The 12394-nt window shown below is 47.5% G+C and overlaps 1 protein-coding gene across 1 annotated transcript in view; it reads right to left on the bottom strand.

Annotated features, from left to right (window-relative positions):
• ADAMTS2 (ADAM metallopeptidase with thrombospondin type 1 motif 2) overlaps positions 1-11874 on the bottom strand; it is a 208881-nt gene extending 197007 nt beyond the window's left edge. The window contains exons 1-2 of the mRNA XM_035105612.2: positions 11183-11874; positions 9683-10044 (exon numbers count right to left, since the gene is read on the bottom strand). Coding sequence (XP_034961503.2) covers positions 9683-10044; positions 11183-11288 — 468 coding nt within the window. The 5' untranslated portion in view covers positions 11289-11874. The remainder of the gene's footprint in view (positions 1-9682; positions 10045-11182) is intronic.
• Between the last annotated feature and the right edge of the window lie 520 nt (positions 11875-12394).

Below are 12394 nucleotides of genomic sequence, written 5' to 3'. Positions count from 1 at the left end.
CAGGCCAGGGTGGCAAGGTTGTGGCTGTACGGATGTAGCTGCAGAACCAATCCAGCACTCATGCCAGTGCATCCATGCTGCCCTGCCTATTCCTGCCCTACCCAGGGAAGCTGCAGCATTGCTGGTGTTGGGAGAGCAGTTGCCTCTGCTGAGTGCTGGCCTGGGACCAGACCCTATGGTTGTCTGTGTCAGAACTTCACTCCTAGAGGAGCCTCTAGTGAGCACGGTTGGAGGATGGATGGCGGCTAACAGATTGAGATTGAATCCTGACAAGACAGGAGTACTGTTTGTGGGGGATAAGAGGCGGGCAGGTGTGGAGGACTCCCTGGTCCTGAATGGGGTAACTGTGCCCCTGAAGGACCAGGTGCGCAGCCTGGGAGTCATTTTGGACTCACAGCTGTCCATGGAGGCACAGGTCAATTCTGTGTCCAGGGCGGCTGTCTACCAGCTCCATCTGGTACTCAGGATGAGACCCTACCTACCCGTGGACTGTCTCGCCAGAGTGGTGCATGCTCTAGTTATCTCTCGCTTGGACTACTGCATACCACTCTACGTGGGGCTACCTTTGAAGGTGACCCGGAAACTACAATTAATCCAGAATGCGGCAGCTAGACTAGTGACTGGGAGCAGCCACCGAGACCACATAACACCGGTCCTGAAAGACCCGCATTGGCTCCCAGTACGTTTCCGAGCACAATTCAAAGTGTTGGTATTGACCTTTAAAGCCCTAAACGGCCTCAGTCCAGTATACCTGAAGGAGCGTCTCCACCCCCATCGTTCTGCCCGGACACTGAGGTCCAGCACCGAGGGCCTTCTGGCGGTTCCCTCGCTGCGAGAAGCCAAGTTACAGGGAACCAGGCTCGGTAGTGGCACCCACCCTGTGGAATGCCCTCCCACCAGAGGTCAAAGAGAACAACAATTACCAGACCTTTAGAAGGCATCTCAAGGCAGCCCTGTTTAGGGAAGCTTTTAATGTTTGATGAATTTCTGTATTTTAATATTTTGTTGGAAGCCGCCCAGAGTGGCTGGGGGAACCCGGCTAGATGGGCGGGGTATAAATAATAATATATTGTTTATTATTATTATTATTATTATTATTATTATTATTATTATTAATGAGCCTGGATGTTAACCTGAAGGTTGGTGGTTCAAGCCCACCCAGGGATGGCTGTGGGCAGGATGGCACTTAGGGTCCCTTCTGACTCTACAATTCTATGAACTCACAGGCAAAGAAAGAATGCAGCAAAGAGGAGCAAAGCCTATCACACTCAAGCATCACAAAGCGATCTAACCAGAATGCTACATTATTATGAAATCTGAACTTTGGTTGTGTTTTCCATTAGTATTTGACACCGGTATGTCAGCTGCTTGAAACATTTTAAAAAACAAGAATGGAAAGAAAAAGTGCATAGTGCCATCAAGAAACAAACAAATAATAGCACACACATATACATTAAGAGGCATAAAGGCAGACCATTAAGGTTTATATTCCAGGATTTTCTCTGCAGCCATAAGAACAAAGGGACAAAGTGTGCATCATCACCACCACACAAAAAAGGACACAGATTGCATATGTTGGTTTATATGTATAGATGCAAATTTAGAAATAATGGCCATAATTTAAATACAGTAGAAGCTGGCGCTTCTGCTGCTGAATTGAGAAGAGGCCACAGGTCTTTGGGTGGGGCCCTTCTTGCCCATCGTAGTCAGTTGCCCCAAGGCAGAAGAAAGTGGCACATTGCCTCAGAAGCCCTGTGGTCTCCATTTCTGGTGCCGTGTAATAAGTTTGGGTTCAACACCTTGACACAAGACTTGGCTTAGTGGCTTCACTAATTAGCAAGCACTGCACTGCAAGGGAGATCAGCTCCCTGTTGGAGCTGCTTCAACTAGTCAGGCTCCACTCCCCCACCCACTTCAGATCTGGTCCACTCATGAGGCAAAGTGAGGCAACCATCTCAGGTGGCAACATCAATAGGAGCAGCAGGTCCTGATGCAGATCTTTATTCCCCCTGCCTTGTTCCTGATGCAGATTTTCATCCACCCTTCTTTCCTTCTTCCTTGGTGAGGAAGGAGGCCCTATTTTGTGGTTCGCCTCAGGGACCAGAATGCCTTGGGCCAGCACTGCCGCCCCCTCACACCAGGGATCATCTCTAAAGGGACTGCCTCTACTACAATCACTACATCAGTGGTTTGTCTGCTCAGTCCTTCTGTGACTGGGGCTGCCCTTCTTTATCTTAGCATGGACTTAGACCAGGCATAGGCAACCTTGGCTCTCCAGATGTTTTGGAACTACAACTCCCATGATCCCTAGGTAATAGAGCCAGTGGTCAGGGATCATGGGAGTTGTAGTTCCAAAACATCTGGAGAGCCAAGGTTGCCTATGCCTGACTTAAACCATGCTGCGCTTCAAGTACAGGACTGTTTTGAGCAGAGGACAAGTGCCCACCCTCCAGGATGATCTAAGTTATTTTGTTTGTCTATTTTTTGTCCTTCTCAGTATTCTAGGAGCCATTGGTGATCACATAAACTGAGGCTGTGACCCCATTTAGAATGACAAACAGCCGTTTAGAAAGCAATGAAATGCAGTTTTTGCAAACCGTGTCTACATGTTTCCCATTGTCTAGTTTAATTTGCTACAACACCAAAGAGGTGGTGCCCTTTTTCAGACTAACACAACAGAACTAAAAAGAAAACCTGCCTCTTCTTCTTCATCATCATTTTTTTACCATGAATAAATGCCACGAAAGATGTAATGCGGTACAAGGCAAACTTCAGCTTAATGCAAATGTGAGCTGCCGGGTTGTAATAATAAGGCCTTGAAGTGTGTGCGTTGACTATGAAGATGCTGAAAATTCACCGATGCAGATAAAACAAATGGAATCATTTGTAGTGCACATCTATTAAACCACGATGAGAACATGACTAGCCTAGGATAATATCCTATTATCCTCCTGACCACAATTTTGCCATACGCAACACAAGATAGCAAGGAAGGCCGAAAAGCAAAATTAAACAAACAAGATAGCAGAAGATGCTTGACATTTCTGAGAAAGAGAGTACAGCCAGAAACTGTTGTCTGGTCTTCATCAAGAGCTTTCATACACTTTAGAAAGGGTGCATAATGGATCTTTATTTTCACAGTCTCTATTTAAAGTGCAATTTATATATATTAAATATATGATGGTTTTCTTGCAACCAAAGACTCACTTTAGCCATGTATGCTGTTACTTGTATGTACATCCAAACCCAGTTCTAGTGGCATGGAATTATTCATGACCAGTTGCACCATAATTTAGATGGGGAATGTGCACTTTTATTCACCCAAATACACCTCAGATTGAAAGAAATGTAGTAGAGATAAACAAGATGTTTGATTTATATTGATGCTTCATGATGCAATAAAAATGTTATCTAAATTGGACATGCTCCCCTCACCCACCCACAATTAATGGCAATTCCTATGAAATATACAATGTTAGATTTGAGGTCACTACTTATAAGGTGGGAGAAGTTAAAAGCAAGCGTCACATTGCTTGAACTGCAAAGGAAAAATACGCCTAAGAATTCTCTGCATTGCTGTTTATCTTACAATGCTGACTGCATTTGCAGCGCTAGAAGCTTGTGTCCAACAGCAGGCACTCCCATGGCCTTTCTCAGGCATAGGCAAACTCGGCCCTCCAGATGTTTTGGGACTACAGCTCCCACCATCCCTGACCACTGGTCCTGTTACCTAGGGATGATGGGAGTTGTAGTCCCAGAACATCTGGAGGGCCGAGTTTGCCTATGCCTGGCCTTTCTGGTGTGTTGCTAACTCTCAAGTAACAATCCTCACATCCTTCATATGGCCAGTTGCACATCATGCAAGCAGGAATCTGGGTGCATGTTTACAGGAGAAAGAAAAGGTGGCGAAGAGTGCAGTATCAAGTGGTCACCCAGCTATTCTGAAACAAAGCATCCTAACCAAATCCTAAGAGGTAGTTCCACTAAGACAAGGACTTCTAGCTGCACAACAGATCTTCCCCTCCCTAGTCTCCTCTCCACGTGTGCCCTCCCCCAAGTCGCCCCCAAACCTACTCCAGAAGGTTGAGGAAAACATCGAAACAGATTTGTTGGATATTTTCCAATCAAGTTCAGAAAGGTCTCATCAAAGCAGCCCAACAATATCCATTTGTGAAAACATCATATCTCCAGTGACAAAGAGAAAAAGGAATTATTCAAGAGGGAAAGGAAGTAACACTGGGTTTCCTGCCATTCATTCCCAGCTTCTGGCAATGGAAAGTTTAAAGTTTTTTGTAGACTAAATGTTTTGCATGCAGTAGGTTCCATGTTCGATCCCAGCCATCTGTCATTTTCTTTTAATTTTTTTTAAAAAAAAAACACCAGTAAGCAGCTGGTTACCAGTGAAAGATCCTCTTTCTTGCCACAATGTCCAAAGAGTTGCTGCCAGTCAGGCTGAACAAGACTGAGCTAACCAAATACTGTAAGCCTGATCTGGTATAAGGCAGATTCTTCCAAAGTCTCTACAGATAACCGCAAACATAGCTCCCCTGATGACCTTGGCTAATAGCCCCTGCTATTCCCACCTACCTACAAAGTCATACTGTTCAGAAACTCATCTAGTCTTTGCTTCCTTCCCTTTCCTTTTGACCTTTCCGTTGTGGTGTCTCTCTCTCTGCCCTGGGAAGATGCATGCAAGCGCTGCGCACATGGAAAGGGCTTTGTTAGGTCACTGGGCACACGGGCCTCAAGCAGTCGCAGTCAGAGCACAAGCTCCTTCCTCGATATTAATGACTGGCTGGAAGGCACTGATGGTCATTAACTCACCAAGATGTGCCTTGTACTGCGGTCACTACTATTAAGGAAGCTTAAATAGCACTACTGCTATACCAGGCATTCCTAGGCAAATTAGCATCTGGGAAAGCAGCCAGAGAATTGGCTTTCCTCAAATATCTTTTAGGGATTATTTTGGAGTGTGTCCCCCCCCCTATTTTTATAAAAAGGAGTTTGAGACTTATTAAAGAGCAAAGCTCGCTTGGTTTCACTCTCCCCCTTTGTACAGAAATCCTGTCTGCCACAGCTAGGGAGCTGCCTGTGAGTCAGACTATTGGTTTATATAGCTCAGTATCAGGGCTAACTTGAATAAACCATTGGGGGGGAGCCCCGCCTACATAATTGATCACATGACATGGTGGCATGCACACCATTTGAGCGGCAATGCCCATAAACTTTGGGGGGGACCTGGCTCCCCCTATAGGACCCCCTATGCTCAGTATTGTCTACTGTCATGAGCTGGCAACACACTGAGGAAGTGGAGGAGGATCCCGGCGAGGGGTGTAGCCACAACTTGTACATACCAGGGCAAGCTGAATATAGGGAAGGGGAGGTTGGGGACTTAGGAGGTACTCACGGGACACTGGACAACATCAAAGGAGCTGCTGGCAGTTCACAGGAGCTAGGGGAAAGAGACACATCACCAGAACCAGAGGTGCCCCCGTCTCCAAGGACACAGCAGGCTCGGAGGCATTGGAAACAGCAAGAAGTGCACTCATTCAGGAGACTGAGGCAGGCAAGGGAACACAGAACCAGGTGGAGAACATGGAACTCTTTAGGTGTGGGAGGAGGTTGTGGTCACTCAGCTAGATTAGGCTCAGGGTAGGTGAGGATCACATGCTTCGTCAAGGGGAGAGGGACAGCTGCTCAGCTGGAGTGAACTCAGGTGCGTCAATCAAGTTTGGGAAGGATGAAAGGGGAGCAAGGCCTTTTTTCTGTTGATGGACCACAGCCTGGCTGCTTTGGGAATGTCACCAGACTGTGACTTCAGAACTAACCCCAGGTGTTCCAACCCTAGATCTTCTGCAGTAGCAGGAACCTGACCTGGCAGGTTGACTTGGGAGATTGCTCATTGTATTGGACCAGGACTACTATTTTACCATTTGGACCTTCTGGCTACTCTCTAGTATTACCCGTGGGACTGTGTGCATTCTGAGGACTAACCTCCAGGTATGCCTGAGTAGCAGTGGATTTCTAGGGGTTCAGACAGGGAGTCTCTCCCAGTGGTACCTGGAAATGCTGGGAGTTGAACCTGGGACTTTCTGCATGTGAGGCAAATGCTCTACCACTGAGCTACAGCCCTTATGCCAGTCTTTCCTTCTCAGCCAATATGTATGTTTTAATGAAAGGCAGGCTCCTATCCCCTAAACATCTAAGACAGGCATCCCCAAACTTCGGCCCTCCAGATGTTTTGGACTACAATTCCCGTCTTCCCCGACCACTGGTCCTGTTAGCTAGGGATCATGGGAGTCGTAGGCCAAAACATCTGGAGGGCTGCAGTTTGGGGATGCCCGATCTAAGAACACATACCAGGGAGTCTCCTGACTGGCTGCTAGTACCTCGCATAGGCCCACATGTCACATTTACCTCGTGAACCTCCCTGAGACTTGCAGCTATAGGGCGGTATACAAATTTATTAAATAATAATAATTTCCAAGGTTTAGATTGGTCAGATATCAGCATCTGATCAGGACACAGTTTGGGCATTTAAGCCGTTTCCTCCCATTATGAACATCTCACGGTGAGAGGCTAGAACACAATTGTAAAACTAAAGTTGGTTAGAATGTCCTACTGCACTAACTTCTTCTCTCCTGCATTAATAACAACCACACAACACAAATACTGCAAGAGACTCAGGTGTGCTTCTAAGAGTCTATTGTAATAATTACACAGCATTTGAGCTCAATGGAACTTACTTCTGAGTAAGCATATTAGAGATTTTGCTGACAGAACCAGACACCAAGCCCAATGTTTAAAAACCTAAGACCAATTCAAAAAAGCAGGAAGATGCAGAACTAAAAGCAGAAGCCTTCAGAACAACCAACATGCAAATCCTCACTGCTGAAATAAAATGACCATGACCAAACTCACTAACTAAAAAGTCTGAAATTCATATACAGATTTTTGCCTAGCTTTACAATACAAACCATCTGCAAGAAGTTGCATCGATTTCAATGGAATTACTTTTAAGCAAATGGCTTTCAGAGCTACAACCTTAATTCGCTTTACTTTTGTCTCTCAGGACTGCCACAGGTAAGGTCCAAATTCAACACACATTTTAAAGATGGCCGATCACTGGTGGAATCAGGTAAGATGATAATGTTGTGGTTTTGAATTAATTCACAAGGCTTGCCATTTCTCATGCAATCATAGAGCTTGAAGGGACCTCCCACAGCCATGTATCCCAACTGCCTACCGATGCAGGATATAGTCTTATGTGATCATCCAGCTGCTGCTTTAAAATGTATGGCATGGAGGGGGGTTATCATGGAGAATCCTCACGTGGGACAAGAGGAAGAGCTTTGTGGTTTTTTCATCCCATTATTATGAAACAGGCCAGTTTCTGCTCTGGAGACAGGTAGGTAGCCGTGTTGGTCTGACGCAGTCAAAACAAAATAAAAAAATCCTTCCAGTAGCACCTTAAAGACCAACTAAGTTTGCCATAGGTATGAGCTTTCATGTGCATGCACGAACTCTCTGCTCTGGAGAGTTGGGGAAAACCCCAGAACACCTCAGGCAAAACAGGTTGTGGTGTACACAGGGGGAGAAGAGGATGGAAAAGTCTTGTTGCATGAGAGACTTTGTTCCACACACAAATACCTCACTTAGCACTATTTTGAATTCCACTCAATCATCCGTACCACATATCTACAGTATATTACATATTACTCAGCACTGTATTACATCTCTTTTTTATTTTATGCATTACATATATGTAATTTTTAAATGTGCATACCTGTACATCAGGAGTGCTTAACCTGTGACCCCAAATGTTGTTGAACTACAACTCCCATCAGTTCCAGCAAGCATGGCTAATGAGGGAGGGCACAGGTGAGCCACCCAGGCATGTATAGAATCCTGTGTCTGGCTGCATGTGCTCCATAACTTTGGGGCTTTACTAGTTGGTGGCATCAACTTTGCTATGGAATCTATGTCTGAAAAACACTTGCCATCTCCAGACCACCATCTGAATAACAAAAAGTGGCTCAAGTACATTCTAGGATATAGAAAGAAAAGCATACCTTTCTCTTTTGCCAGCGCCCCCCCCCCCGGCTTTTGCGCTGAAAACACCACTGGTTAGGCATTCTTATACTACTGGTTCATAATTCCATCATGAAGGAGGTTAAATGGGTAGGAGGATAAACTTGTCCAACAGACCTTGTCGATTGGGGTGACCTCCAACCAGCAATGCCAAGAGTTTTCTGCCATGGGATGCAGGGATGGTTCAGGAGTTGAAATGGTATCAAATGTTTTATCTGCTAAATGCCTTGTGGCCCAAGCTGCTAATAAGAGTACAGGAACTCACACCCATCCACAACATCCGCAAAAGTTGACAACCACATCTCCACCCCATGCCTCTTTCTTTTTAATCAGATTCTGAGCAGAACTCAGACAGCCCAGGAAGGTCATGATCTAGGCTTAAATCCATTTATCATATAAGTAGTACCAGCTGTACATTAGGAAGCCTCTTTTCTATCTCAAACAATATAAACAAGATGATACTGGATGTAATTAGAAGTTCATCCCCCAAAGTAAAACTAAGCAAACTTTGCTCTGCATAAAAATTGGGTTTTTAAAAATATAGCTTAAGAAACACAGTTTGGCCTTGCCACATGGCTAAGGAATGGAAAACTGGAATTTACTTCTGACTATAGGGTTAAACCACTGAGCCTAGGGCTTGCTGATCAGAAGGTCGGCGGTTCCAATCCCTGTGACGGGGTGAGCTCCCGTTGCTTGGTCCCAGCTCCTGCCAACCTAGCAGTTTGAAAGCACGTCAAAATGCAAGTAGATAAATAGGAACTGCTACAGCGGGAAGGTAAACGGTGTTTCCATGTGCTGCTCTGGTTTGCCAGAAGCGGCTTTGTCATGCTGGCCACATGACCTGGAAGCTATACGCCGGCTCCCTCGGCCAATAATGCGAGATGAGCGTGCAACCCTAGAGTCGGTCACGACTGGACCTAATGGTCAGGGGTCCCTTTACCTTTATATATGTATAAATAAACAGCTCCTCAAACACATAGAATCACCATATAAGGTACATAAGCATAGGAAGTCCATATACCTTCTGGATTTCCCATGACTGAGTAGACAGATAGGAGAACTGTCATGAGGAAGACACCTTCCAAAAGAATAAAGACCTGACCCCAACCTCTGAACAAATTTCATTTCCAAATACAAAAAACCCAATCAATTTACCACAGAGCCTGTCTTTCAGCCTTATTATCTTGTCCTTTAAACACACACACTTCCATGGCCGCTGCTAAATTGAAAATGGCAGAGAATATTGCAAATATGGAAAATGTGCAGATGACGGCATCAGGTCACTGTTTTAGATGTGCTGAGAAGCTTCAGGAGGGCTATCTAGAGTTTCCTGTTGATAATTAGTGATTTGTCACAGCAGTTACGTGTCAGTTCAGAGTGAACTGGCTCCTCTGCTACCTATAAAGTGAGCTTTCTGCTTCATCACACCCTAGTTCATGTCAGGGAACATTTCCTTTATTTGATTTCACAATTAATATAACAACTGAGGTGTGATTTATTTTTATTTTTTGGAAGGCAGAAGATCCACACCTTCTACATAAGAAAGAAAGCCATTCATCCTCTTAGCTACATAAACAACAAAGCATCTTACCAGCCCATCACAATTGCTTATCGCCACAGAAGCATTAGGCAAGTCGGTGATATCCCCAACATAGAAGCAATTCCCATGGAGAGGTTCAATGTAAGTGAGGTTGGAATCCTCCTGCCATTCAACAGTTGCTCCAGGAGCCACCAGCCTAGAGTTTGGTCTCAGTCTAAAGTGAAATTCTCTTCCAAAAACAGTGACATTGTAAAAAATTGGCTCGCTTGCAGCTTTGTGCAGAGAAGCCCCTGTGTCCCTTCGAAAGCGCCTCTTTGCAGCTCCCGATACGACATTGGAGAGGAACCTGCCCTCTGAGTCTGTGCTAGTTGGGATGACAAGCCTGTATTCTTCTAGATCTCCCAGAAGATAATCTAGGGAGAGAGAAAGAGAGAGCGTGTGTAAATAATGAGTAATAATTAATGTCACACTGAGTTTCCCCTCCTTGAGATCACTGCGCTGCATCCCACCATTGCCTGAAGCGGGCATCCCTTCCCTTTCTTAATGTGTCAGGCACCATCAATGTTCATTCAACTATGGGGTTAACACAGAGCAGAGGGAATTTCAGAGAAAAGGGGAGTCAGGCACCCGACATCATCTTTCCAGCTGTTTTAGCAACAGAGCCCATCTTGCAGACATCCCCATTCAGAGATGGTCAGGCATCAAGGATGCTCCCACCCTTCACTCGGGGAAGACACAACGTCTCCCAAAAAGGAGATCAGCACATTCTCTCTCTCCAGCAATTCCGTTTTTCAGCTAGGGCTGCCAAGAGAGAGAGAGATGCCCCGAGTGAGGCTTTCCAAAGGCAGAAAGTTTACTGTCACATCAACTTTAAAACTTTGACATGCTTAATTCCCCCCCTTCCCAAATCACGATGTGGTTGACAAGCGAAGGAAGCTTAAAAGCTTGTGGTTAGCAGTCACAATGGAAAGGGTTTTTTCAATTGTTTATTTATTTTTAAAAAAATCCATGTCAACCGCTTGACTCAGTTCCCCTTCTATTTTAATTCAAACAACAGCAGGGAAGAAAACTTAAGGCTCTGCCAGGTGTTTTATTCCGCACATGGAATTCCAAGAATTGACACGTTCAGCTCGGATCTTGCCACATGCGCCCGACTGTAAACAGAGTTCATTCGAGGTTCCCACTTCAGCAGGAAACTCTCCCAGTCCCGCGCCCCGCTCTCAAGAGATATAGTGCGATCCAACAAGCGATTTCTTCCCTCACCCCACCCCGCTCTCTCTCGTTCGCCCCCCGATCCCATCCCGTGCCCCACGGGACAGCACGCCAAAAGTAGCCAGCCCCACGTGGCGACGCGAGGAACCCCCTCCGAGCCCTTCGGTCCGCGTGGCGCAGAGAAGTCTGGCTGGCGGAAAGGGGGGGGGGAGTGCTTCGCCGGCGAAGTTGAGCGAGAGCGAGGGAGCACCCCAGCGAGGGAGACCCGGGCCAGGAGGTGGTGGCGGCTCTCTTCGGGGCGGGGGGCGGGTGCAGCCGAGGGGCTCCCGTAGCACTTACCTCCCTGCCCGGGACTCTGCGGGGCCCCCGGGGCCAGAAGGAGCGCCCAGGAGCAGCAGCAGCAGGCGGCGGCGAGGAGCGCGGCGATCCCGCCCGGAGAACCCATCGCAGGCGTCGCGCAGCCTCGGGAGGCTGCCCAAAGTGCCCTGCAGGGGGCTCCGGCCACATTGGAGGGCAGCCGGCGCCGCCCTCTTGCCCGCGGCGGGGAACCTTCAGCCCCGCCGGCACTCGCCCTGGCGCATCCGCCCTCCTCCTCCTCTCCAGCGCTCGGTGAGCGGCCGCTCTCTCCGGCGAAGGCAGCAGATACACCAGCAGGCGGCTGGCTGGGAAGCGCGCGGCGTGCGGGAGGGAAGTCCGCCTGATTGACAGAGGCGCTGCTGCCGCCGCCGCCTTCGCCGCCGCTTCTGCTGCACAGCCCAGCCTCGCCTGGCCTGGCTCCGGGGAGGCGGTGGTGGCGACGTCGGCGTCGGGCGCAGCAGCTCTGCCCTTTGCTTGAAGCCTCGTGGCTCCCGGCGCCCGCTGGGACCAAAGTCTGCAGCCGCTTCCCGTTACGGGACCCTTTTCTCCGCCACGGCTTAGAGGCGGTTCCTGCGGGATCCTGACCATTCCCCACCCCCTCACAAGCCAACAAAACCCTGGCTCTGCTGCTCGGAGGAGAGAACACACAGGAGGGATTGCACCAAAAAAGGGGGACACACCTAGGAATCTATGAAGTTGTTCTGGAACGGCTGCTACTGAAAAGAAGCTCACGATCTAGCATCCCCCCCTTCCTGGAACCTATAGTCTGTTTGGAACGGGTGTGCCTGATTTTCCCCAAACTCAGAGATCTGTTTGCTCTCATGACCACCCCCACAGAATAAAACTTCGGCAATCTTGTGGTGTTGGGGCTTCTTCCTCTCCACCCCACCCCACCCACATATGTTCTGTGGATCGTGGTGATTACCTCAAGTTATTAGATTTCCCTGGGCTTTGCATCTGACTGCACACGTTGCACCAAACATTCTGGGACCCCTAAGATCTTGGTTTTGGGGATCCCAGCCTTCAGCAGGGAAAACCCTACCACCTCCTGAAGGTTTATCAGCCCACCCCCTATATTTCAAAACTTAATAGGTTTCCTTGTTCTGCATTGAGAATCCGCCTGCCCTATCCTAGTTTCGCACACAAGCAAACTTTCTACAGTGATCTTCCCTACACTTGACTTAGAGGTTCTCG

The sequence above is a fragment of the Zootoca vivipara genome, chromosome 2 (genome assembly GCF_963506605.1).
Source record: "Zootoca vivipara chromosome 2, rZooViv1.1, whole genome shotgun sequence".
In the NCBI taxonomy this organism is placed as follows: Eukaryota; Metazoa; Chordata; class Lepidosauria; order Squamata; family Lacertidae; genus Zootoca; species Zootoca vivipara.
The sequence above is the reverse complement of the archived record's forward strand: the minus strand, read 5'-3'. Positions and strand labels throughout refer to the sequence as shown.